Genomic DNA, 26,944 nt, shown 5'->3' on the forward strand with positions numbered 1-26,944 from the left:
AACTCAGTTTAGGACTAGATAATGAAGAACAGCTAATAAAACCTCAGCCTGATATGGCAGTAATCTTGCTGGACTAGCTAGTCCTGTGCTACTTCAGTTACACCCAAAGGGGAACCAGAAAACAGCCCCCTTCCTGGATTTGCATGCGCAGGTAGAATCAAAACTGAACCTTCCCCCCTCAGTTATTTTGTGGAGGCATGTTGGACTGGAGGCTCCATTTCAGGGCAAGCTTTATTTAAAATCTCTCATTTATTCTAAATGAACGCTTGGGTCCAGTGACAAGAAATATAACCACTAAGTCGTAGTTAATGCATCGTCAGAGGGTTTAGAGTTCTCACTGCTGCAGCAGCTGCAAACCAAACCCTATGCAGGCTTAGTAAGGTTTTTTTTTTCTTGTTTGGTTTTGTTTTTTCTGACTTTCACTCATCACCATGGTCTCTGTGCACCTCATCGGAGCCCACTCTGTTCAGAGCACCTCCACTGAGTTGTAAATAAGAGTTAGGAATTAGGTTGAGATGCCTGCTAGCGAGGGCCTTCTGCTTACAGCGCCCACCAGTTGTATGCATGTTGCTGAGGTGCTATAGATGGGATCAAGCCCTTGAAATAAGGAACCTCTCAAAAGCTGGGGGGCTCCAGAATTCACTGGCCTTGCTTTGGACACATCCAGTTATGCAGCAAGGGAGGATTCATACAAGCCCACTGACAACATTTTTCATTGCAAGGAGGACATTGCTTGCTAAAAATAGAAAGCAAGTTTTGTGAGATGGGTTTGCTCCAGTGGTAGCATCCAAAGCCTGAAGACACACAGAGGACTGTGTAAACACTTCTACTTGATTAACTGAATCCAAACTGTATAGTCCCTGCAAGGGATGTAAAAATTAGATATAAAATTACAGGGTTTTTATTACTTTGTGTATGCTGGCAAAACAATTTAAACATGGAGTACACAGGCTATAAATAGATGCATTCCAAGGTTTTGTTTGTGTTAGGAAAGCTGTATTGCAGCTAGCTTAAAATTAATTAATACACAGCTGACCAGTCTCCATTACATAAGCAGCAGCACCCCATGAGGCATGCTTGCCCAGCACAGCTCTCCTCGCATTTCTCCTATAACCGCCATCAGGGTGTGCCTACACTGTAGCTAGAAGCCTGCTTGACCTCATGGGCTAAAGGTGGCACTGTGGCTATGGTGTCATAAGCAGCAGTCTGGACAAGCCACCTGGAGACCTGGAATTCGCAGTGGTTGGGGGTGGGGTTCCACTTCCATGTCTGGTTACACTGCTATTTTTTTACAAACTAGCGCTACTTGAGCTAGAATGAGTCTGTCCACCCACACGGGGATGTTTGCTCCTAGCTGCTTTGCAGATGTACTCTACAGATATATGGGCCTCCCCTAACAGAATTAAGCTGAGGCTAAGGGACTGTGCATTTGAGCTGTGGAGTCTGCTTGTATGGATGGAGGCAGCCAGCTCACGTCCACCCACACGACTCAGGATGGACTCAGGGACTGAGGAACTCCCTGCCAACCATTTAGTAGTCCCTCAGTCCTCAGAGCCACACGGAGCCCCCAGTGTGGTGTTCTGGCAGCAATTCACAGGAGTCTGGGGCTTTAGCCCCAGGCCGCCTGGAATAACTGGGCCTTTCTCCCTTTCCATTGGTGAGCCTGGCCGTACACAGCCTATAAAGAGGTATGTGCCCTGTCCTAAGTTAAACATAGAAAAAAGAAAGGCAAATTCTCATTTCCCCTGAAAGCCATCATGGGCAGGGCCAGTAGCATAGACTAGGACAGTGTTTCTCAAGCTGTGTTCCGTGAACAACTCACAGGTGTGCTGTGAGCATTTGAAAGAATACATGGATGGTCTATATTTTCTGTTATTAAAACCAGATACAATTTTACTCCATTGCAATGGCACCTGATGAAATTACTTTGTGTTGTTTTTGCTGTATATGTTGCTGGGCTTTTTTTTTGTTTGTTCATTTTTTGTTTTGGTCTGACAACAATTTTTTGGAAGAAATTTTTCATTATTATTTCATTATTGTTTAATGTTCCAGGGTCTCAGAAAGTTTAAGAAACGCTGGGTTAGATGGTCAACCAGTCTGAGGCTGAGACTGTGCTTCATTCTCCCTGGAGGCTGTAAGCATCGCAGAAGTGACACACCAAGGCCAGTTCATGGGGGCTTAGGAGACAGCAGGTAATTGTGTTGCTGATGAAAGCTGCCAATCGTCAGCTTCCCAGCTATACCATAGGTAAGTGCTGCTCTCCATAACCCGGCAATGTAGGAAGACTGAGGGGGCGGCGGCGATGGTGGTGGGGAGAGCTTCAAATAATGAGCAGAAAAGAAACAGAGTTGAGAACATCAACCTTACAGGGAAAGACGCTTTAGCGTGGGCAGAGGCACATTATCTCCCACATGACTCAAGGGGACTTCTGAATAAACAGCACCAAAGACTGGGGAAAGATGCCTAGTTTCTGAAAATCATTCCCCCTACCCCAGCCCCAGTCCACCCCGTGACAGGAGCCCATGCTCTTATTGCCAGGCAGAGCATGGCCTTTCAGTGAGCAGGGCCTTTTGGGTGCTGCTGTGCTCTAATTAGCGACTGATAATCTGATTGGTGCTCTGGGCGATGGAAAGATCTGAAAAAGAAAAGCAATGAAATGTCGTCCTTTTCATCAGGCTCATTTTGATGCCTTCTGTCGCCAAGAAAAAAAAAATCCCTGTTTCAGGCCTCAGTTTGATTTTTCCCAGGAGGTTTTCTCATCAAGCTGTTCTAGCTTTGAAAACAGTATGTTTATTGCACGCACCTTTTTTTTTCTGCCAGTGTTTAAGTTCAATAATGCAATATTAAGCTGAAGCCAACCATTGTACCTTACATAATTAAGGGCAATGAGTCTTCCAAGAGAGGATCCATCTAGAACAAGAACTAAAGAATATTTAAAAGGATGTAGTTGTCAATTATATATTTATTATTATTATTATTATTATTATTATTATTATTATTACCCTTCATGTGACTCAGCCTCTTGGAAACTCCTAAACTGACACCTTGAGGAATCACGAGTGCAAAATGTCTAGGATTCTATTTTTTATGGAATAGACAATAACAATTCAAGCTTCTTTTTGACAAAAGAGCTAGATTCTTCTCTTGTGCCAAGCTTTCTGCCATTGACTCAGGGTTTTTCATGGTGCCTATATCAATGGCGGACTTTAACGGTGAGCTGGAATTCTAACACATTCTCTTCTGCCTTTAACAAGTGCCCGCATTACAGGGGAGCACAGAGTTTTAGTGAACTCCTGCCACAGAAGCAGAAGAGAAAGCCCAAAACGGTGTGCTCTTGTGTTTCATAACTGCGAGAGCTACTGGACAGTGAGCAAGTCTCCCCAGGGAAGAGGTAGAAGTCCTATATTCTGAGTCATTAATAACGGAACCGAACAATCACAGGCAGGGACAGCATTTTTCAGATTTATTTCTATTTTTGGAATTCAGAAAATCAGCAGATACTCTGCGACAATCCGATCCAGAAATCTGTAATGAAGGCGAGATTTGTGTCTGCTTCACAAACATCTCTCTGGAGTTACATCTCATCTAAAGTGATTGGAACTGCTCCTGATTTACACAACAGTAGGTGAGATCAGAATCTGGCCCCACAGAGAGTTAAAGCTCCCACTGACACCAGTTTCTGGGACTTCACTTGCTGGACACTAGGGCATGGCTCTCAGTTCTTACCAGCAAAGCAGAGCCATCTTCTCAGAACCCCTTCCTGATCTCATTGATTATAACTGTTCATACAGGACATGCACACATGACAGGCAGTGTTGTAGGAGCTTGGGCTTGGTTGAACCATCTGATGAAAAATCAGGCCCTGTTCAACCAAGAGGCATTTGCATTTTTCAAATCTTGACTCTAAAGTTAACCTTCAACACAGGATCATGTGGCGAATCCTGAGGGCTAAATTCTCTGCTGGCATATGCAGACATGACTCCGCTGACTTCCACAGAACTGCATATTCATCAATCAGCTGCGAATTGGACCCAGAATGTTTCTAATTTTAGGTTCAGCCACATGCCTGTATTCCCAACACTCCCTCCCGTTGGGAGTCCTACCAATATATGAAGTAACTAAGATCTAGATTCAAATGGGAGACTTGAGACACTGCAATGATCAGCATGGAAATGGTTATATTTTAAGTGGCTCTCTGCCTCCTAGCATTCACAGCCCTGAGTGGGGCACCCAGGTGTCCCACCAAGGCAGGGAAATAATTAGGCTGCTAGAGAAGGGATTCACAGAAGCTAGCTCCCTGAGCAGGGAGGGAGCTGTCTAAGCTTGCCAGCAGGCAATACCAAAGAGAAGTTTGGGGCCTACGCTTCTGGGGTTTGATTTCACACACCTGGTGAAGAGTTGACTGTCGATCCCTGTACTCCTCAATCTTGCAAGGAGTAAGGGAGGTTGATGGGAGAGTTTCTCCCATCGACCTCCTTCAGCGAGGAAGGCCTGGTAAGTTGATTGGAGATAAAGTTGATTCCAGTTATGTAATTGATGTAGCTGGAATTGTGTATCTACGATCAACTTTAAGGTCTAGTGGGAACCTGGCTTAAGCCCTGCCCCTCAAAGGGACTTAGGTACTTAACTCTGTATTGGTGTGAGGCACCTATCTCCAGCCATGATGCTCAGCCAGGACACCGCTCTCTGGGAGTTAGGTACCTAAGCCAAGTCAGCCCTTGCTACTGAAAAACTGAGGAGGAAACGGTGGAAATGCCCGTTTTACCCTCTCATTCTCTCCTGTTGATGCTGTTCCATTTTATATGAAATACTTATGAGGTGGGGCAGATGGCATGAAAATGATGACAGCCCACTGGTCAGGGCACTCACTTGGAAGGTGGAAGATCTTGGTTTAAATCCCTGATTTAATCCAGCCAGAATAGGGATTCAAACCTGGATCTTCCACAACCTGGTGGAATGATTTGAGCACTGGACAGCTAAGTAAAAAGGAGGAAAGAGAGCAGCTGCACTGCCAGTATGATGATAATATGTGCTCAGAGCATGACTGCTGGATCAGGACCTGCAGGTGGGATATGCAGGAGAACACCCACTCTGTGAATGCTCAGGGCATCAGGGGAGGGATGGGTCAGGATTTGTGTGGTTTTGCACAGTCTCACCAGCAGAAAATGAGGGGACTTTACTGATAGAAAGTCATGCACCTAGAGACTTTAGGCAGCTACAGGCTTAGGTGACAGGCAAGTGATGGTTTCGTGAATGCCAGGGGCACCTAAGTGCCAGGCTTAGATGCTTAAAAGGAGCAGTTAGACACCTATGCCTCCCTTGTGAGTCTAGTTCTAAATGGCTCCACAGTAGTTCTTTTGAAACATTATTTAATTAAGGAAGGTGCCACTATGCCTGTTTCACACATGGGGCACAGAGAAGTTCAGAGGTATGACCAAGAGCACAGAGGAAGACGGTGTCAGAGCCAAGAGCAGAAGTCAAGAGTTCCCTTCTCTTAACTGTCTTCTCAGAGTGCTTGACAAAATTTCCTTCTGAAAGTGATTTCAAGTGTGGCCAGCACTGGGCTCACCTCTATCACCTACTCCATCTGGATTTCTGATGAGAGAAAAATGAACCTAATGGCTTTCCTCCTGGCACATATTTTCATATATGCTTCAGACTCAGGCATGTTTCAAAGACTGTGTTTTCATGTACTGACCTTATAATATTATTTATTTGCACTTTGGTACCATCTAGCTAGCTGCTTCTGCTGAGAGCAAAAAGCCAGTGAGCTATGCACTGCGCCAACGCATAGAGAGACAGAGTCCATGCCCTGAAGAACTCATGGTTGAAGTAGACAAGAAATGGAGGGACAGAGAAATGAAATGATCTGCATGAGGTCAAATCGCAGGTCACTGGCAGAGCCAGCCACAGAACATAGGTCTCCTGACTTACCCTGTCCACTAGCCTGCAAGTACCTCTCAGAATGCAGCATCTCCTTTAACTGGCAGATATATTTGCCACAAGAGTACTCTGATGAATTGGTATGGCAGAGACTGGGGAGATGATGTTTGTAGCTAAATCAGAATGAATGTATCAGCCATGCTAATGATGGGAGAATATGACCTGCCATTCCATCATTCCTAGGCACAGACCACATTGGCTTCCTTTCGCACATGAGCATTCAGTGTCCAGAGGCTGAACTGTTCTCATTCTAGGTTTATTTACAATCAAGCTCTTGGCATTTCTTGCAAATGAGTCATAGTAACACATCACATGTAATGAATTTATAGCTGAAGATACATCTGATGACCTTGTATCCCCACCCCTGATAATTGCTTTCTAATGCAACAACAAGTCTGCTTGTCAATATCAGAGATTTCTTTTAAATACATAACAATGAATCAATCAATAAGCAAATCATCTGCATTCTTTGCTTTACCTGTTAGTCAAAATTGAAGACCCAACCATAATCACGTCACTTTCACTTACACACTTTATCTACTGAATTAGGGTCTAATCCTGCCCTAAATTGCACCAATGCAATCTCAGCAAAGTCAGAGTGGAGGCACTAGTGAAACTGAATGTAGGTGCTGGCATTAAATTTCTCCCTTTCTACCCTGGTCCTCTTAGGTTTTGGCTGGGAAAAACTATTAAAGGATGGAGTCATCTCATCCTTATATCACTTTACCACTGAGTTCAGTGAAGTTTCTCTTAACTCAAACTGATGTGAGAGAAAAGAGAATCGAGGCCTGGGTATATCAGTCAGAGAGTCCCTCTATTAAAAATGTGTCTTAATTACTCCATATAGGATGAGGTTTACAAAAGTGCTCAGCTGTGGCCTAGTTCAGCAATCCCATCTACAAATGGAGATTTTGATAATAAAACAATGGGAAAAACAAATGATATTCAAAAGCTCCCAGATGAGCTTTGCTTTTGCTGGTAGCAAACCACGATAAACTGTAAGATCCGGTGATGCAGTATCTCTCAGTTTCCCGTCCCCAGCTCGTTCCACTGAGCTGTGACCAAAATCAGCCTCCAATTCAGGAAGGCAAATATTCAGTATTCAACTTTAAACCCGTGAGTAGTTGTATTGATTTCAATTCTGCATGTGTGATTCATTACTGAATTGGGGCCTTCGACTGTAACAGCTCTGGGACATGGACTATTTCTATTATTTGTGTCAAAGGTATCTATAGATTCATATGCACCTATGGGGTTTAATACATTAATAAATAATAACAATACTGTATTCTTAATAACATCGTCACCAGGATTTTAGCTGCATCACTAGCCCAGTAACTCCTCCAGGCCCCTTTTTTGGCACTTCTTTCCCACAAAGCACCCAACCAACACAGAGGTTAGGAGTGTGATCCCAATCTCACTTACACCAGTAACAGTTACTCCAGATTTATGCCAGGGAAAATGAGATGAGAAGCAGGCCCTAAATTTCCTTTGGAACATCCATTAATGTTGCTTCACTGGATCAGTTAAGGCCCCTCCATCGAACATGCATGAACAGCCTCTCTCTTCTCACAGGGTGTGTCTACAGAGCAGCCAGGAGGTGTAATTTCCAGTGCAAGTGGATGTATGCGCTAGCTCTACTCAGACTAGCACCGAAAAGCAGCAGTATGTCTACAGTGGCACAGCCACTGGCTTGGGCTAGATGCTTGACTACACCTAGGGGTTGGGCAGGATTGTACTGGGGCGGCTAGCCCGAGTCCCTGCTGCCACACTGCTATTTGTAGGGTACTAGCTCAAGCAGGTACAGTGCATGCCTGTCTGTCTGGGCTGGGAACAACACTTCCCAGAAGTGTGCAGGCATTCCCCATTAAGACAAAATGCATCCTTCTGCCTCTCTGTTTAACCCAGGTTACCCCCAGTGTCCTGTGGTTTACTCCCAAGTACAGCCACCCCACACAAAAGGTGTGTGCTCTAGAGCATTCTGGAGGCCAGATGGAATTAGCACCTACACCCTCCACATACACCATTTCTAGAGAGGGTTCATTTACGAGCTATTAGCATGTAAACATGACATCTCTGTGTTAGCTGCACTCCAAGTGCGATATGAATCAATTAGCCTTTGCCTCAGGTGCTGGAATCTCAGCAGAACCCACCCCTGCCAAATGCATAACGTACCTCCCAATCCAGGACGGAGGCCTGCCACTGAGCTATCTTGTCAATGTTCTCCAGTCTCCGTTTCCGCTCATTGATCTGCTGAGTCACATTCCTCATGACTGCGAGTGCAGCAGCCACGTACCGGTAGTCACTAGAAAACACAAAAGGGAGCCCATGGAATCACATCTGACACCAAATGGAAATGTACAAGGGTTCTTCGTTATTAACAGCATTAATGCTGCACTTGTTAGAAAAGAGGACTACCAGCAATTTGCCACTTGTTATTATTCTTGATACGTCTCCTTCTCTGCTGGTTGCTTTTTGGCTTGTCAGCCTCTCCCTCCTCTTCTCTTCCACCACAAAAGCCCACAACAACCCATTATCATGTTTCAAATGGAGAAAGTGTGAAACTCTGATAAAATTAATGGGTCAGTTCCTCAGCTGCTGTACGTCGGAGCGACTTCATTGGCTTATGTGCAGCTACACCAAATTATAGCCGCTGTGGATCGTGTTCTCTTAAAAAAAATACCAGGGTGCTCAGCCACACTTCTGGGCTGTCTGAACATTCCTAACCGCAGGGGGATGATGGAAGATGGCCTCTGTGGAGCCTGGGGTTGTTCCATTTTTAAAGCGCAAGCTGCAAAACGTTTTCATGCTAATGTTCTCTTGTATAGCTAGTTTCCTTATTACAGTTTTATCATAAATGTACACAAAGCCCAGAGCAAACTTCTGGATGTGTCATTCTCAAGTTAGCTGGGACAGAAAAAGCCAGTTTCATAGTCATACTATGATGTGAGCAATTCCTGCTCTGTACGTGCATATACATCTGAATATCTTCCTACCTATATTTGTGGCTAAACACACATACACACGCAGAGGATGGCTGACACAGGGAGTCACGGGGGGCAACTGTGCTGGGGCCTCATAACTCAATAGGGCCCAGGGCTACGGAAGCAGAGGTGGGCAGAGCTCCAAGCTCTTTAAATGACTGCTGGAGCCCTGCACAGCACACCCAGGGCAGCTCTGAGGGCTGGCTGGGGCAGGGCAGGGGAGGTGACCTCACATAGCGTGCTCTGGGTGGCACTGAGGGCTGGCTGCTCCCAGCCTTGCTGTAGCTGCCTGAAGCTCTGCCCCTTCTGGAGGTGCAGAGCAGCCCATCTCCCCCTTGCCCAGGGACCCAGCAGTTCTGTCAGCCCCCTGCACACAGATTTTATAGTCCCAAATCGGACTCGGTCATGCCTCCTCTGACCACACCCATGTGTCTGACAGAAGTAAAGTCAGGGCAAAGAATTTCTGGACCAGAACTTGTTTTTGCAAGCCTTGGCTTCTCTGGCTTGAGCATCTACCTGTGCTTGCTTTTGAATAACTAAGAGAAGGAGGTGTTTCCTGGGTCCCCTGAGGAAACATGTGTCACTTTAAAATCTCAATCTGTAATGCATGGTATCAGGTGTGAATACAGCAGTAATTACCCTGGCCAGCAAAAAATACACAAGTCATTGATCTCACAAGCCTTAAAACATAAAGCTGGAGCCCAATCAGTTCAGCTGTGATAAGTTCCCTTCTGGCCACGAAGGGTATTTCTGTACTGCAGCTGTGAGAGGCCCATGCTAGTGGGGCTCAAGTTAGTGTGCAAAGAATAGTAGGGTGGACGTAATGGCTAAGGCTAGACTTGGGCCTTCAAGTCTAGCAGGCTGGCTGAGCTTAAGAGCCCAAGCCACCATATACACATTGCTCTTTATTACGAGTTAGTTTGAGCTGTGCTACAAGTTGAACCTGCCTAGTCCGGCTCCCTTAGGACCTGACAGGTGCCAAACAAGAGAATTTGCTGAACCACAGGAGGTCAATATTGTCTAGCAGCATTACCAACTCTTTCTCTGCCTGCTGGCCTAGTAGAAGACATTTGGGAATACTAGTCTCAGAGGAGTAGCCATGTTAGTCTGCATCTTTGCAAAGCAAAGCAAGCAGTCCTGTAGCACCTAAAAGACCGACAATTTTATTTATTAAGTAATAAAATTTCATAGGAAAGATCCACTTCTAAGTTCAGTTCTGCTCCAGAATCTGAAGAAGTGGGTCTTTCCCATGAAAGCTCATTTCCTAATAAATAAAATTGTCAGTCTTTAAGGTGCTACAAGACTGCTTGCTTTGATTTGGGGACAAATAACAGCACAGGGGCTAAATAACAGCACAGAACACAGAGAGCCAGGACTGTAAACAAACTTTATGGGACTGCAGAAAACTTGGCCACACCCAAGATGAGTGGACATCTGGCTAACTAAAACTGAGTCAGACTTCAGATGCTGATGGACCAGAGGGGTTCAACCCGTAGTGTGAATCGGTCTGCTAGGGCTTGTGGGCTCATGTTCAGGTGCTGTGTGGACAAATCCAAAGTGACCGAAGAAATGTCACAAAGCGTTTGTCTCCTGGCATTCACTCTCTCTGGGAATAGCTCACATGCTCTGTGAGCAAATGAAAACAATTATTTTTGCTTCCTGGATGCATACAGGTGAGAGTACTCAGAAAATGAAAACAGCCTTCTTTCAGGGCCAGTCAGGACGATGATCAGTCTTTTCAAAAAGTGATGCTGAAATCAATACTATTGACTTCCACCTTGTGCCTCATTTTCTATTTCAGGAGACCTTAATGTTCATTTCCATTGGGAAGGCACACTAGGCCAGCTGATATAATGTTGCCATAATTTATGATTAACTTAAGGGTTGGTATTGACTTCTAACTAATGAGAAAAATTGAGATCTCACACAGCTGCTGAGGAGACGGCTCTACTGGTTACTGCTCAAGAGTCTGTCAGTGACATTTAGAAGAGGGGATTAACCCTTTGTATTCTAGTAGATATTTATTCTCTAAAATATACAGAACATACTGCTCAGGAGTAAAATTGCTCATTATAGACCCAATTGACTTCAGACTCCCACACACATCTGGTATTATCCCAATACCCATTATGTCAAAGAAATGGTATAGTATTTGAAGTAAACTTTTAGGCAATTTTTGTAATATTCTGCACTTGAAAGCTTTATTGTAATGTTAACCATTTTCCAACATTTGGGGACTAGTAAACTTAGATCGAGAGATATAAAAGGATTAGATATTGAAAACAGCCAATCCATTTCTTTATGCCTTTCACAGCTTCCTTTCTGTACCATGATTTTATATCCAGAAACTCAATACATGCCCCATATAGGCTAGAAATTGGAAAAATATTAAAATAAAATGTAGAGCATTTTTTGTTTTTGATCATAAATTATTATATTCATTATTTTAACATTGTTTCAGGTCTTGATGTCTGTACTCAATTTCTACTCAGTCCTTCAGCAAAGCCCCTGCTGAACTAAAGAAAACTCCTATTGTTCCCAAACTTTCCAATCACTGTGTAAATAGTGAGTAAAGAAGTCCAGGAATTGGCTTGTAGATGATAAACTAAGGGTGATGGTTGGAGAAGACGTCTTCAGGTAGGGGAATGTGTGTGGGGTAGACAGTGAAAAGTCTGTTCAGCCAATGCCCTGGAGGGCTTGTAGCTGTGTGCACATAGGGGATACACTGATAAAATGGAAACACAACTAAGGGATGGAGCTTATGCAAATAGGATCAAGTCTACACTTAAGGTAGTTATATACATGGAAGTGGAGTGAGTGAGTGAGTGAGTGTAAGGGTGGCTAATCCCAGTTCATAGATTCCAACAGCTCCTCCTCACCCAATACACACACATACACTTAACTCTGGCTCTGATCTGCAGGAGGGAGCATTTGGGACTAGTCTCAAATAGCATGATATTCCATACACTCGAAATTAACTTCTCTCACTGAGTTGACACAATTCCCCACAAACCCACAATAGACACACCCATCGGGTCAAGCCCAAGTTACCACCTGCATAAGAATGGAAAGCCGTCACACTTCTATAAACACTATGAAAACCACTCCTAATGCCAAGTGTCCAGGGAAAACTCTGGGTGCCTTTGATTTTAAACCAACTTCCCCCCGCCAAATCTTACTTTCACTGAAACTTGGGATCAAGGAACATGATGAAAGCACTGGGCAATGGCCCTGCAATGCCAGCGGATCACGAGTCAATGCTGCCCTTATGACCTTCAACTATTTAATGAATATTAAAGTGGTTTCAACCTTGGGATGAGGAACAGATGTGCCTTTGTGAAAAATTCAGATGAACTGGCTCAGAGACAATGAACAACTGAACAGAGCCAAGGTTTTAAAACACCCCCAGCCCTGCCTCCACGTGGAGTGGGCTGGTGCCAATAGAACTGGGCTTTATGCTGGTAACGCTAATACACTAATTCTAATGTTCCACTTGAAGAGGAACCAGCATGTGCATTTTTCTCTTCTTGTATTAGTGAAGCAAGAATCACTGACTGAACTTTCTGGGCTCCCAGCCCATGTCTGCGGCTGATCTGACAAAGAACCTGGAAGAAAAATGGCAGAAGAAAGCATTTGGCTGGTGGATTAATATTAGGATAGCATTCAAAATAAAATTAAGGCTGATCAATTGCTCGCCAGTTATATTTGGGATTCAAGGACTCCCTTTCAATGCTCAGTCAGGATGCAGGCGTGGGCTCTTGCCAAAGTGTTATGTGCTATCTTCGGCTAGAATGATCAGGAATTTGGATGCAAGCCCATTGGCCTGGACCTATATATAGCAGATCTATAGTGGTACAATCAGAGAATGATTTTGGCTAAGCACAGGTGGGTAAATCTAATGGTACATAATCACAAATGATTCAAAATCCCTTCCTTACGTGAGGCCGCCAGATTATGAACCCTTGCTCATTCTCAGCAATTTCTTTCTTAATCTCATTACTTCTTACACAGTAAGTCCCTGCTCAAAAGAAGAAACTCACAATCTGGCCTTGATGAGCATCAATCCACCAGGTTATTTTTTTCCCTTCAGTTTTACTCCCACAGTAAAACTGTGATTAAACACATTGGGGTAGAAATAAAAGCTTTAGCACAGGCTGGGCAATACTTTTTCATGGGGGGCCACTCCAAGAATTTGAAAAGTGGTTAAGGGCCTCGCACTTTCATGATATTAATGGAGGAGGTGCAGAGCCTGGGATGGACAAGGGAGCTTGAAATAAGGGATTGGGGTGCAGGAGAGAGTGTGAGGTTTGGGAGGGAATTTTCACAATGGAGGGAGTTGTGACCTGGGGCAGGTGATTGGGGTGCAGGAGGGGATGCAGAGGTCTGGGTTGTGACCCTGGCCAGTAAGGGGTTGTGAGCTAAGGCAGAAAATTGAGGTGAAGGGTTCGGGTGGGAGGAGTCTGGGGGCAGAGGGTTTAGGTTATGTGGGGCAGCGGGGACAGAGAGCTGGGGGGCAAGGGCTGGGGTGCAAGAGGCAGGTTCTGGCCAGGAGATGCTTACTTGGGTAACTCCCGACCAGCAGCCCAGAAAGCACCCTGCCTTCCATGTCCTGGGAGACAGCTTAGAGCAGCTGATGGGAGAGGGATATTTTGAGTGCTGTGTGTTCTTCAAACAGGCAGCTCCCATTGGCCTTAAACTGGCCAATAGGAGCACCAAGATTTCGCTGGGGGTGGAAGCAGCATGAGAAGTCTCTTCCTCCTTTTCCCAGGCTTGCAGCTATTGGCATAAAAATGGAGCCCCATGGCTGGCTTTTCTGAGCAGCGTGTGGGGGTAGGGCAGGCAGGTAGTCTGAAAGAGCATCCCGCTGTGCCCATGGGCCGGATCCAGAGACTTGGTGGGCCAGATCCGGCCTGTTGTCTGGATTTTGCCCGGCCCTGCTTCAGGATGTCTAACCACCTGACTTATGGGCACAGAGAATTTTAGATATTAGGTATTTGGGATATTTGATATTAGATATTTTAGACATGTAGATGGCCAGCTTGCAGACTGGCATAAGCTTTACCGAGAGATGCACTGGTGTGGACAGCCCTGTGTTGGCAGGAAACGCTTTCCCACTGACATAATTACTGCTGTTTGTGGGGGATGGGTTAATTACGCCTACAAGAGAGCTCCGTGCACAGAGCAGCCCCTGGGAGACCTCACGGCAGTACTGCTGTAATGCCCATAGTGGAGACATAGCGTTCATGCTAGCTTTGTACCTGGAACCAACTGCATCCCCCTCTGCAGTCACACCACATCACTTTTTTTCTACATATTCCAATCACTTAATAATTATTCAATTTTCCACCTACTTCTCAGGCAATTATTATCCTAGGCACTAACCCAAACTGATGTTAATGGAAAGCCTGAAAACGCAACGCCAGAGAAATATCAAACTCTAAAAAGACAGGGAGGCTCTGGGTTCTCGCATGGGTTGGATGCAGACACACTGAGACTGCTGGTGAGTCACTAAACCCTTCTGTGCCTCTGTATACCTATTTCAGACACTGAACTTGCCTAACGGAGAAGCTGAGAGGCCTAGCTGAGAAATATCTCAGAAATGCTCAAAGACTTTTGAATAGGAGGCAATGGATGTTGTCTACAGACAATGGACAGCTACTGTAAAGGCAGATTTTTTTCTTCAAGTTTTTAAAAGGGTGTTATAAGGAGAAGATTAAAAAATTATTCTCTTTACCCTCTGAAGATAGGACAAGAAGCAGTAAGCTTAAATTGCAGCAAGGTTAGATATTGAGAAAAACTTCCTAGCTGTCAGGATGGTTAACAACTAGAACAAATTGCCTTGGGAGGTTGTGGAATCCCCTTCACTGGATATTTTTAAGAGCAGTTTACACAAACGTCCATCAGGAGTGGTCTAAATGGAGCTTGGTCCTGCCAGGAGTGCAGGGGACTGGATCTGATGACCTTTAGGGGTCCCTTCTGGTTCTATGATTATCATCACTAGGGCCCTACCAAAATCACCATTCATGTTTGTCACTTTCATGCTCCTAAGGTTTAAAAATGGTAAATGTCATTATTTCAGCCATTCAAATCTGAAAATTCAGAGTGTTGTAATGTTAGGGATCTTGACTCCAAAAGGAATTGTGGGGAGGTCACAAGGTAGTTGGATGGGGGAGTTGGAATATTGCTACCTTTATTTCTATGTTGCTGGCTGGCTGTGGCTTTGCCTTCACAGCTGCACAGCTGCAGGGTGACAGCTGCTGGCCAGAAGCCCAGCTATGAAGACAGAGCCACTGCCAACAGTAGTGCAGAGGTAAGGATGCCAAGGTATGGTACTGCCGCCCTTACTTCTGTGCTGCTGCCTGCAGAACTGGCCCTGCAGTCGGCAGCCACCACTCTCCGGTGACCAAGTTTTGAAGGCAGCACAGAAGTAAGGGTGGCAATAGCAAAAACCATTCTAAAATAACTCTGTGACCCCCCCTGCAACACCCTTTTGGGTCAGGGCCCCCTGGTTTGAGAAATGTCGGCTTCCTTGTGAAATCTGTACAGTACACGGTAAAAGCACACAATGGACTAGATTTCATGAGCGGCAGACAGCTGAGACCAGACTTCCTGTTCCATGGTGCATTTTTCATAGCTATGAATTTGGTAGAGCCCTGGCCAAGCATTTGGATGTCTCTTCAAAGCAAGCAGACCCAACAAACTTCTGGAGGGTCAGCTGTATTGACAGTACTACTTAATGCCTGCAGAGGGGAATTAGGGCTTGGGTCTTGTGACGGTCCATTCGTCAGGTATGAATTTCACACATATGGCATTTTACTCATTCACTTGGCCTTCCTGTTACCAATGCCTGGAAGGAAAGTACTATTCCCATTGTACAGATAGAAAAAGTGGGACAGAGCAGCTAAGTGAATTGGCTAGGAAACAGTCCTGTTCTCAGACCGCTGACTCTGTTCTGACTCCCAGTTCCTTGCTAGCACTCAGCTGTGCCTCTGTAGAGCTTAAATATCTAAAAGGTTGCTATCAAAAATAACTTTTTAAATTCTCTGCCCACTAGTTCATAAGACTAATATGCCTTTTGTGAACAAACGCCTGGGATCAAGTTCTGACCTCAGTAACAGCAGTGTAAACCCAAAGTAACTTCAGTGATGTGGCTCCAGATTTACGCTAGCCTTGGACAACTGTAGCTTAACCACAGGAATGCTTTGGTTCCCTCAGAACATCACAACATCCGTGGTCTATCTGACTATATAAATGACACAGTTATTTTAAGAGTATTCAATGAAAAAGGAATGCTTTAAACCAGTGTTTCCCAAACTAATTTGGCCATGGAACACTTTTGAGCTTGGAATATATTGACAGACCATATTTATGCTGCTCAGTGAGGGAAGGAGGTGGAGGGTTTCACACTGAACAATTACTGCACATAATGCTCAAAAGTTGATTTAAAAGAGTTAGTTTTTTAGATGTCTTTTATTTTACAAAGAACAAAATATAACAAGAAAATCATCTGAATGAGCAGCTAATGTTCTTCTGATAGGATGGTTAGCAACCCTATAATTAAGTATAAAAATTAAAAATTAAGTGCTAACCTAAAACAAACCACCAATATAACAGCACAAAGAAGGATGGTTAGTATCCTTTTTTGTACAAAAATAGAAAGGACAATGTTCTTCAAAAAAGAACTGTTCTTTCTTAAAGCTTACAAAAAAATTTTTATGGACAAAAAATGCAAAATAAATTAGGTATGGAAAAATATTTTTAAATTTTATGTTTTATAAATTTATTATTTTTACAGAAAACTACTGGAAGATAAAATTAAGTAACATTTGACAGCTTTTTTAATGAGAATTTTTTTTTGCGTCTTTTGATCTCAAATCTGCTTAATAGTAGGAACGATGCTGGAGAGATGGAAACTCATATCAGAGGCAACATCACATGATTTCTCTGAACACAACTCATGAAGAAACAATCCAAATCAACTCTGTTTCGGCACAAGTCGCATAATAACAACTATACTATTATGAATGAGTTAAAATATGAATATAACTACAATCTAAATACTATTCAAATACCCTAGTATTCTTGATACAGACATAATTTCATATTTAATATTTCAGAAGGAAAAATATTGCTAGCATCAACATTTTTTCATGGCACACTTATTCACATCATGCAGAACAGAGTCTGGGAAATGCTGCTTTAAACTATACTGAACCCAAAAATTGTAATTTCAGTGTAATCACAAAACAGCAAATGGTACTGTAGCATCATAATGGTTTGGAACTGGAAAGGAGCATAAGCTACAAAATTTGGACCCTGGGCTCGATTTCAAATACCCCAGAGCTCAGCAGGATTTTGATTTGATCCTATGATAAAGGAAGGGAGAAAACTTGGATTCAGGTCCAAGACTGGGTTTCAAACATCCATCTTTACAGAGATGCTTGTATCTGGGGTTTGGTTCTAGCTAATCTCTGCTAGACATGGGTGAACAAAGACAGATCAAATAAACATAAATCTCTGCTCTTGTCATCCCTTTGTCCATTTCCAAAACCAAATCTTAAATCCATCTGTTTTAGAAGTTTCTGAAATGTCTGGCAGTTGTTTGTGTCTGAATGCCCTGCGCTCTAAGCCTCTCCAGCTTCTGGAGCTGGGGAGACGAGGGAAGGCTAAGAGCTGGGGATGTAGACAGTGTCAAGGCACTCAGCTTCAGGGTACGCAGAGTGTGAAATTGACAAGAGTCATCTGGGGGGCAGCCATTATTTCAGTTTTCCCATAGAAAATTTCAATTTTGTGAAAATGGCCTTTTGCATCATCATCCTGATGGCAAGTTCCTGACCCATTCCAGTTCAGTAAGAAATATAAACTTTCGTGTGCTTCTCACATCCAAACCCAGATTCCAGAAACAGGGACAGATCAGGATTTAAATTTTGCCCCAGTTTAGGAAATTCAGACCCATATTACAGCTCTGGTCCATTTTTATCCAAAGATGAGCGGTGCTCTCATTCCCAGCTGTGATGAGTTCACTGTTAGGAGAGGGAAATGAACCTTTTTGGCTAATGTATCTTAACTGAGTACATGAATCAATAATTCAACTAGAGTAGCAGGTAGCATCAAAAAGTATGGCTAGATATCATTACTTTAGGTCTCTGACTACAAAGGAGTTCAATTTAGTTCCACTGGGAATAAATGCTTCAGGCATGCACTCTATCTAGTCTGATGAACCTCAACTCTGCCTTCATTTTAGCAAGTTATCATGAAGTGAAATAGCTTTATGCAAGAACAGGTAAGAGGCAAACTCTTTGTTAGTTAGTATATGTAGATACCATGTAAAGAAAAAGGCTGTCAAAAGCTCTCACTTAGTAAAAGCCATCAAATGCACAAGTAAGGTAAAAAAAAAAAAAAAGGCACCTCATTACCTGTGATCCTGTGCAGTATACTTCAGTAGCTCTGCCAGTTGCAAGGGGTATTTGCAGATCTTCTGCACTGGTGTCAGAAGGAAACCATCTATGGCAATGTCAATCATCTGCTGCAACAAACGACATGCTTCGAAGAAATGCTGGTACCTGCCATCTTTCATCAGCTTGGACAACTCCATACATGCGTCCAAGTGATTGTTACAGTACTCCGAATAGATCCAGAACCCATCTTGCTGCGAGAGGTGAGGGTGGGGGAAGGAACACAGGAAGAGACAAGAGAGAAGAGAGGAGAGCACATCAGACAAGTGCCGGGCACAATAAACTGCTTGTCAAGCTAACAAGAATAAATTACAACAAATAAAAGAAAACCACCTCAGTGGCGGCGGCAGCCAGGTCTGATGTGGGATTATTAGTATGCAGCCTTGTCCTGTTCTCGGTGTAGTACTTAGTTAGCAGGGTGTCTCTGTGGGGAATCTGTTACACTGATACACGGTTGCAGATACATCTGAGATATGACAGTGTAGGAAGATGATCCTTAAGAGAGCCACGTGGGAGCTTGCTGTTGCAAATCAAGAAATGGAGGTTTCTTTCGTTAAAACGGCAAAGGTGAAGCTGAGTCACAGCTCTGGTCTTTGGCAGCGCACGCAGCAAAGTAATCATGGCATGCGCAGAGTGTCTTCTGTCAGACTCTCCCCAAAGTGTTTGACAAATTGTTATGAGTTAAGCCTCATCTGCCTGTATGGGATAGGTTTGAACATCCCAGTTTTACTCAGGCATACCCATATCAATGCTTCAAGACAGTACCATATCTCAGTTCTGGAACTAGAGGGGCTGCTGCTCCCCTGGCTTGAAGTAGTTTCCATCACATACGTGGTTTACAGTTTGGTTCAATGACTCTCTCCACATCCCCACTATACAAATTGCTCCAGTGCCTCTGGTATCACCAGAGGAAGAAACATACCACACCCTGACCACAAGACCACCTCTTCCTTTTCAGTATTCATCCATCAAGTCTGTTAGCATGTATTTGAGTTACGCTGGCTAGAGGCTAGCCTAGATATTGTCAGAGTCCCATTGTGCTGGACATTGTATAAACACATGGTAAGAGGAACAGTCCTGCCCTTCGGAACTTACAGGCTGTAGAGACACAACGTAGAAGAAAAGGATGTGTGCAAGAACACTGGAAATTGAAGAAGTGAATATCCCATATCAATCACACAGAGACAGGAACGGAACCTGGATATGCGAGTCCTGCAGCTCAGCCTTTGATAGGTTGCATGCAAGCAGTGGTTGCTACCTAGCGATGCAGAGGAAGGAGACGCTCATTCTGCAAACACACTTGGCCAATAGTACAATGCTTATTACATAATCGGGTGGGACTAGAAATCACACCTCCTTCATGTTATACATGATAGGAAAATGTCATTCCAACCCCTGCACTTGAGCCCTTTGCATCCTCTGTTCTTGGTAATACCGGCGTTGCTTGAATTTTACTTCCTTAAACACAACACAACTTGCTTTTCTCTGTCAGAATAACTTGGGGGGAGCCCTTCAAGAAGAACCTCACAGTCCACCTCCTTCCTGTCTGCAGGAGGGGATTAGTCCAGGGAATTAGTCCCCCACCACTAGGCTATAGCCCATAGCAAAACTCTCCTGTAATATGAGTCTGTTTCTCCTGCTGCAGACCTCTGCCAGTCAGTTAGTATCTCGGCACCACCCCTAGAGACATAAGGAGCAATGTTTTTATTACAATATGGCCATCAAAAAAGAAAGCTGCTCTTCACTGAAAAGGCCAGTGGCAATTAGCAGAAGCTGCGAGTGGTTTTAATGATGTCCCCCTGAAATTTCATTAAGGTATGCAATGAGGTTCTCTAATGGAACGGAGTGTTGATGATGTGAAACACAGCTTTGTCCAGGCACAACTCTAAGTAATGAAGATACACATAAAAGGAGCTGCATCCTGGAGCACCTCTTACATAAGCACCAGTATAGCACTTCATTCTCCCTAAAGGAAAGCTTACAAAAGCAGAACAGTAATTTTCTTGACATTTCCTGACATATTTACAACATTGGTCAATTTATCCGCTCCTGTAAGATACAGCTTATGTAATAAGCAAGATGGGGTGGGCTAAAGCCTCCAGTGTGTTACATTGTCAGCTACAAAGTCTTATTCACTGTGCGTTTAGCATGAGTAAGCTATCTGCTGCCTTGCTGTCACTTAGACAGCATGAGGCCTGGGCCGGCATCCTTCAATCCAGCAAAGAAACACAGTCACAAGGGGAGGTGGGGAGGGATGAAGTGAGATGGGTTTGCATTCCTTGCAAATGTGTTGTGTTGCTACAGCCAAAACTCTGCACATGTGTTCTCCTTTCTTGTGAACCAATGCAGGGACAGCCTACATTGAAACAAAACAGTCCACTCAGTAAGCATGTCATTAGAAATCCCAGGTCTCCTGAGCTGACATTTTTTGGTTTAAACACACCAATCAAACAACATGGGTTCTTCTTTAACCTGGGTCTGAGAACAGACTGCCAAACTCTAGATTTTTTAAAGAACTCTTCAAGAAGGTGTCAGGCATGAAATTTAGCTTGGAAAGTAGCCACATCACTATTCCTCTTAATACTCATCATCATTGTCCCTTGTCTTGAAAAGGCCTTTAGAATTAAATGGAGACTGATAACCTATTTGTATAACATTTTTAAACTACCCTGTAAAACTGAGGAAAGGTTTCTCTCCTTTATATGCAACAGGAGTCACAGAATTATTTTTGAATGGAGATATGCATTTCCTAGGACTGGAAGAGACCTTTGGAGGTCATCTAGTCCAGTCCCCTGCCCTCTTGGCAGGACTAAGGACCATCCCTGGCTTCTATTTGCCCCGATCCCTAAATGGCCTCTTCAAGGACTGAACTCACAACCCTGGGTTTAGCAGACCACTGCTCAAACGAAAAGGAAAAATCTAATTCTTTATGGCTATGTCTACACTAGCCAAAAACTTTGAAATGGCCATGCAAATGGCCATTTCGAAGTTTACTAATGAAGTGCTGAAATACGCATTCAGCGCTTCATTAGCATGTGGGCAGCCGCAGCACTTCAAAATTGACACGGCTCGCCGCCGCGCAGCTCATCCCTACGGGGCTCCTTTTCAAAAGGACCCCAGCTACTTCGAAGTCCCCTTATTCCCACGAGCAGATGGGAGTAAGGGGACTTCGAAGTAGCTGGGGTCCTTTTGAAAAGGAGCCCCGTCTGGAAGAGCCGCGCGTCAATTTTGAAGTGCCGCGGCTGCCTGCATGCTAATGAAGCGCTGAATATGTATTTCAGGGCTTCATTAGTAAACTTTGAAACGGCCATTTGCATGGCTGTTTCGAAGTTTTTGGCTAGTGTAGACACAGCCTATAAAATCTATTTTTGTATTAAATTCTACAGGTTGTACGACTAATTTCCACAGAACCCTACTCCACTTCCATGGAATACTACTGGCTGATTTAGATTAAATTGCACTTTGACATGTGAGATATTGATGACAATGATACTCTGCAGTTATGTAACACATTTGGAAGTGTGGCTCTCAAATCTCTTTGCCCAGATGAGCTAACAAACCCTTACAACACATTTGTCAGGTATGTAGCATTGCCATTATACAGATGGGGAACCTGACACCCCTAAGAATGAGTGATGTGCCAGAAACAGATGCTATAGCTTTGTATTATTCTTTTGTATTCATCTTGACCAATATTCCCATGTTTCCAGTTTTTACACACACAACTCCTAGAACTGGAAGGGACCTTGGGAGGTCATCTAGTCCAGCCCCCTGCCTTCTTGGCAGGACCAAGCACCACCCCGACATATATTTGCCCCAGTCCTAAAGTGGCCTCCTCAAGGATCGAACTCACAACCCCAGGTCTAGCAGCCCAATGCACAAACCACTTTTGCAGGATTCCGTTTTGATTCTTGTGTAATTGGCCTCTTACTATTCTTTCGGTCGTTCCATAACATTGGGCTAGTGTGCTAGTGCACCATTAATACTGTATCTTTGAGAAACTGCCATTTCTCCCAAACACCTTTGTACTTCACATTTTCTTCTGAAGGGGATCTTACTTTCCAATTCTTTGAATCTGTTGAAATCTGCTTTTTTTGAACAACAAGCAGTCCTGTGGCATCTTAGAGTCTAACAAATTTGTCACATCATAAGCTTTTGTAGGTAAAACCCATTTCATCAGGTGACTTAAATTCATTTTCCTTATTCTGCTGCTTTCACTCCTTCTTTTATCATTTCATGATCATTCTCACCCAAATTCATGATCATTCTCACTACAAATTTCTCCCTATTGGCCAGAATCAAGCCTAAAATGGCTGCCGCCTTGGTTTTATTTCCCACTTCAAAAAAAAAACAAAAACCCACACACTCCTAATGCATTCCAAGAGGTTACTGCAAATTGTGTTTTGCCATATTACTTTTCCAACAGAGGCTTAAGTGGGTAAGTCCCCCCTCACTACCAATTTTTGTGGTTTGGTTTTTCTATTATTTGTTCTACAAATGCCTCATCTACCTCCTCTTCTTTATTTGTTACTCTGTAGCAGAACCCTTCCGTATGCTGTCAGGGATTTTTTTCCCTTTTATTTTGACCCAGAGACTTTCAACTGGTCTTCCTGTTGCCTCCATCTAGACTTCAGAAAAAAGTGTATTATACATCAAGACTACATACTTACAATATATACCCTTCCCTTTTCTACTGCCTGTTCTTCCTAAGAAAGCTATCCCCCTCTGTTATAATATTTCAGTCACGTGATTTATCCTGCCAAATCTCACTGATGCATAGTAAACCATAATTTGGATACTAAGTACTAATACTTCCAGTTCTTCCTATTCATTCCTTGTATGCCTTGTAATTGGGTAGAGACATGTAGGATACTGAGCAGATTCACTGACTGTTATGCCTTTTGTCACTCCTGTATTTCCTATGTCTTATAACCTCATGCATCACGTCTGAATTTTGCCCATTTCCACATTGGCTGAGTCTACACTACAAAAATAACTTCAAAGTAACAGACTTTGAAATTGAGCATCTATACACACCCTACACACCCTACTCCCGGGAACAGAGTAAGGACTTTGAAGTTGGGGTCCCTTACTTTGAAGTTAACTTTGAAGTAAGGGAAAATGCATGTAGACTCCCTGCAGGCTACTTCAACATAGCACCTAACTTCAAAGTCAACTTCGAAGTTAGTTCCTAGTGTAGACACACTTATCTAGTAACAGAAAATGAATAGCTAAAGTAATCTGCGGATCTGCTAACCAAAACAGTGAAGAGTGAGTCATGTGAAATGGCTCCTGTCCTCTCTAAAGACTTACATGTTCCAGGAAACAAGGTCCAATTTCACTGAGGTGGGGGTCTTCGTTGTTATACTGTTTCTCCAAATCCCGGACAAAGCCCATCTGAAACCTGTAGATGTCTTCGATGTTGCCAAATATGACCTTTAACTGTTCATCGCTGAACATGTCTCTCCTCTTCCGGCACTGCTTTAAGTAACCCTGTAAGGAGATGGGAGGAATTTGTAAAATACCTAGACGCTCACAAAGCTAGATGGACCTGGGAAACAGCAACAGGCAAAAAAGTTACTGTCCCTCACAGAGGAGCCAGGCACAGTCAGATTATGGTCCCTTAAAGCTCTCTGGCCTCTTGGAGGTCTGGCAAGGCTGCTTTGGAACAAGGCCAGGGCTCCGCCATCTTGACAGACTTGCTAGCCTTGATCAAAAGCTACTGCAGAGTATGTGCTGACCCATTCAGCAGCCGATATAGAGAGCAATATAGAGAGCTACCCACACTCCCTGAGCAGTCTGCCCAAGCATTCTTTGAGCAGGGAAGCCTCCTGAGAGGAGCTCCACCCCCACTGCTCGGCACCTTCCACCGATGTTGCTGAGAGGAGCATGTCCCACATTTGGCTGTTAATATTATAAAGAGATTTGGCTGCCCATTCTCCCACCAGCACTGCCAAGACCCATTGCAGGCCCCGGGGCAAGGTGGGAGAGGGGCAGGCAGCTCCGCGAGGTCTAGTGGCAGAAAGGGTGGGGCCGAGGATATTTGGCACTCAGCATCATCAGGACTGCAGTGCTGGTCCCCTCCTACCCAGCTGCACGCAGCCAGAGCTGCACTGCCGTGCCAATTCATTGGAGCCTGGAGGCAGTGGCCTCTAGAGCTCCAGGCCCGTTTGAAAGGTCAGGTCTGGGGGCAACTTCTGCCTCAGCCTCTCCAACCCCATCAGCAGGTTTATCAGCCACTGCCTGTGCCTATAAATCATCAGGCAAACAAACCCAGCAGTTGTGGTTCTTGCTGCAAACACTGTCCCTGGAAAAGGTGTCACATTCTCACATTTTGATGAAGGCTAGGCCAGCCCGTCGTTCGACTGGCTGGGCACTCTCATTCCCCTCCCCACCCACAGCACTACTCGGCTCCTGGAAGCAGCCATTCAAGCTGCAGTATGTTCCCTTAACGTCTGCTTCTCTGGTCTTGGTCTCATAACAGAGAATGAAAGAGCACATGATGCAACCACCCTTCCCACTGCTACTGCACTGAGCCCCAGGCATCAGAGACCTGCTGCAAGCCAAAGGCAATGTGCCACTTCGTCAAATGTCCCTGACATCCCTGACTTGGAATACTACGTGGGTTATTTATCCCATCATTACTTATTTGCCTGTGTCTGAGAAACAAAGGCAGGAGCTTTTGCTGCTTTGAAAATGTCAGTGTGTGGGAACTCTGAGTGTTAACAAGAAAAAAAAGTTTTGATGGTGGTTTCGGTTTATTGGCTGCCTAACGAGGGAACAGCAGTGATGGAAGCTACAAGCCGATGCTTAAATGTCATCTGCAAGGGAGAAAACAGCATCATTTTCATTTCTCTCTTTTCCCCGCCTTTCATTTCTCCCAATATCTCCTCAATTACACTAGTGCATTCAAGTCAATGGGTTGGACCAGTGTAACTGAAAAGGGAATTTTCTCCCCTATTCTCTCAGCTATTGTTATTATTAAATAATCTTTTATTATCCAATAATCTTTTATTATTCAATGTATTGTTTATTATTCAATGTATTGTTTATTATATGTCTTCTAGGCTATGTCTACACGTGCAGCCAACATCGAAATAGTCTATTTCGATGAATAACGTCTACACGTCCTCCAGGGCCAGCAACGTCGATGTTCAACTTCGACGTTGCTCAGCCCAACATCGAAATAGGCGCAGCGAGGGAACGTCTACACGTCAAAGTAGCACACATCGAAATAGGGATGCCAGGCACAGCTGCAGACAGGGTCACAGGGCGGACTCAACAGCAAGCCGCTCCCTTAAAGGGCCCCTCCCAGACACAGTTGCACTAAACAACACAAGATACACAGAGCTGACAACTGGTTGCAGACCCTGTGCCTGCAGCATAGATCCCCAGCTGCCGCAGAAGCAGCCAGAAGCCCTGGGCTAAGGGCTGCTGCCCACGGTGACCATAGAGCCCCGCAGGGGCTGGAGAGAGAGCATCTCTCAACCCCCCAGCTGATGGCCACCATGGAGGACCCAGCAATTTCGACGTTGCGGGACGCGGATCGTCTACACGGTCCCTACTTCGACGTTGAACATCGAAGTAGGGCGCTATTCCTATCTCCTCATGAGGTTAGCGACTTCGGCGTCTCACCGCCTAACGTCGAAGTTGGTGCCGCTACTTCGAAGTAGCGTGCACGTGTAGACGCAGCTCTAGTGTCACATGAGGTTCTGATTGTGACTGTTGTGCTAGGCAGTGTACAAACACAGAGTAAAAGGCAGTCTCAGCCCTGGGGAAATTATAGTGTATATAGATGAGATAGAAGGCTAGGAGAAAGAGGAAGAATTATTATCCCCATATGGGACACTGAGTGGAGAAATTTTAAGTGACTTAAGTGACAGCTGCAATCTGAAACCAGTTCTTCTAATCCCCGTGTTTTATCTACCTGATCATTTTTTTCCACTCTTCCGCTGCCCCTTATTATTACTATTTAGTATTCTTTGCACAGTGCTACAGTAATGCCTGGAGACCAACAGAGAACAGGCCTCATTGTGCTAGGCACTGTATGAACATGGTTTAATAGACAGTCTCAATCCTGCAGAGTTTACTGTCTAAACAGACAGGACAGACAGTAGATATGGGAAGGAGATAACACACACAAATCTCTATTTGTCTTCCTAGTTGCAGATCATTTGTTTTCATCCCAGCCTCTGATTTACGTGAGTATTCATCTGAGGTACAAGACATCTATGCTTTACTGGTTCAGGAAAGCTAGCAAAGCAGGCATTGCCTAGGGTGTAAAGAGACCTGGAGCCTACTCCTTTCTCTGTTACTACCATGCTGTGACCTTGGTCAATTCACTTTACGATACCTCTTGGGATCTGTTTCCCCTTCACACTATTTGCTTGTGTTGCCTATTTAAATTCTAGACTTTGCGGGACACAATGGAACCCCAGTCTTACTTGAGGCCTCTTAATTTTAACAACAATCATGACTAAGGCCTGGTGAATTGAAATCTTGTACTTGTTTCTTTTTCCCATGAAGTAAAGAGAGCAGCTGGCAGGTCCAGTTGAACAGCTG

The 26,944-nt window shown here is 44.3% G+C and overlaps 1 protein-coding gene across 10 annotated transcripts in view; it reads right to left on the reverse strand.

Annotated features, from left to right (window-relative positions):
* The window catches only part of ARHGEF9 (Cdc42 guanine nucleotide exchange factor 9), a 383,799-nt gene that overhangs the window by 42,366 nt on the left and 314,489 nt on the right, over window positions 1–26,944 (reverse strand). For all 10 annotated transcript variants that reach the window (XM_075008221.1, XM_075008225.1, XM_075008220.1 and 7 more), the window contains 3 exons: window positions 23,696–23,875; window positions 18,344–18,576; window positions 8,119–8,248 (listed from right to left, as the gene is read on the reverse strand). In XM_075008221.1, coding sequence (XP_074864322.1) covers window positions 8,119–8,248; window positions 18,344–18,576; window positions 23,696–23,875 — 543 coding nt within the window. The remainder of the gene's footprint in view (window positions 1–8,118; window positions 8,249–18,343; window positions 18,577–23,695; window positions 23,876–26,944) is intronic.

This window comes from Carettochelys insculpta, chromosome 13 (genome assembly GCF_033958435.1).
Source record: "Carettochelys insculpta isolate YL-2023 chromosome 13, ASM3395843v1, whole genome shotgun sequence".
Classification (NCBI taxonomy): Eukaryota; Metazoa; Chordata; order Testudines; family Carettochelyidae; genus Carettochelys; species Carettochelys insculpta.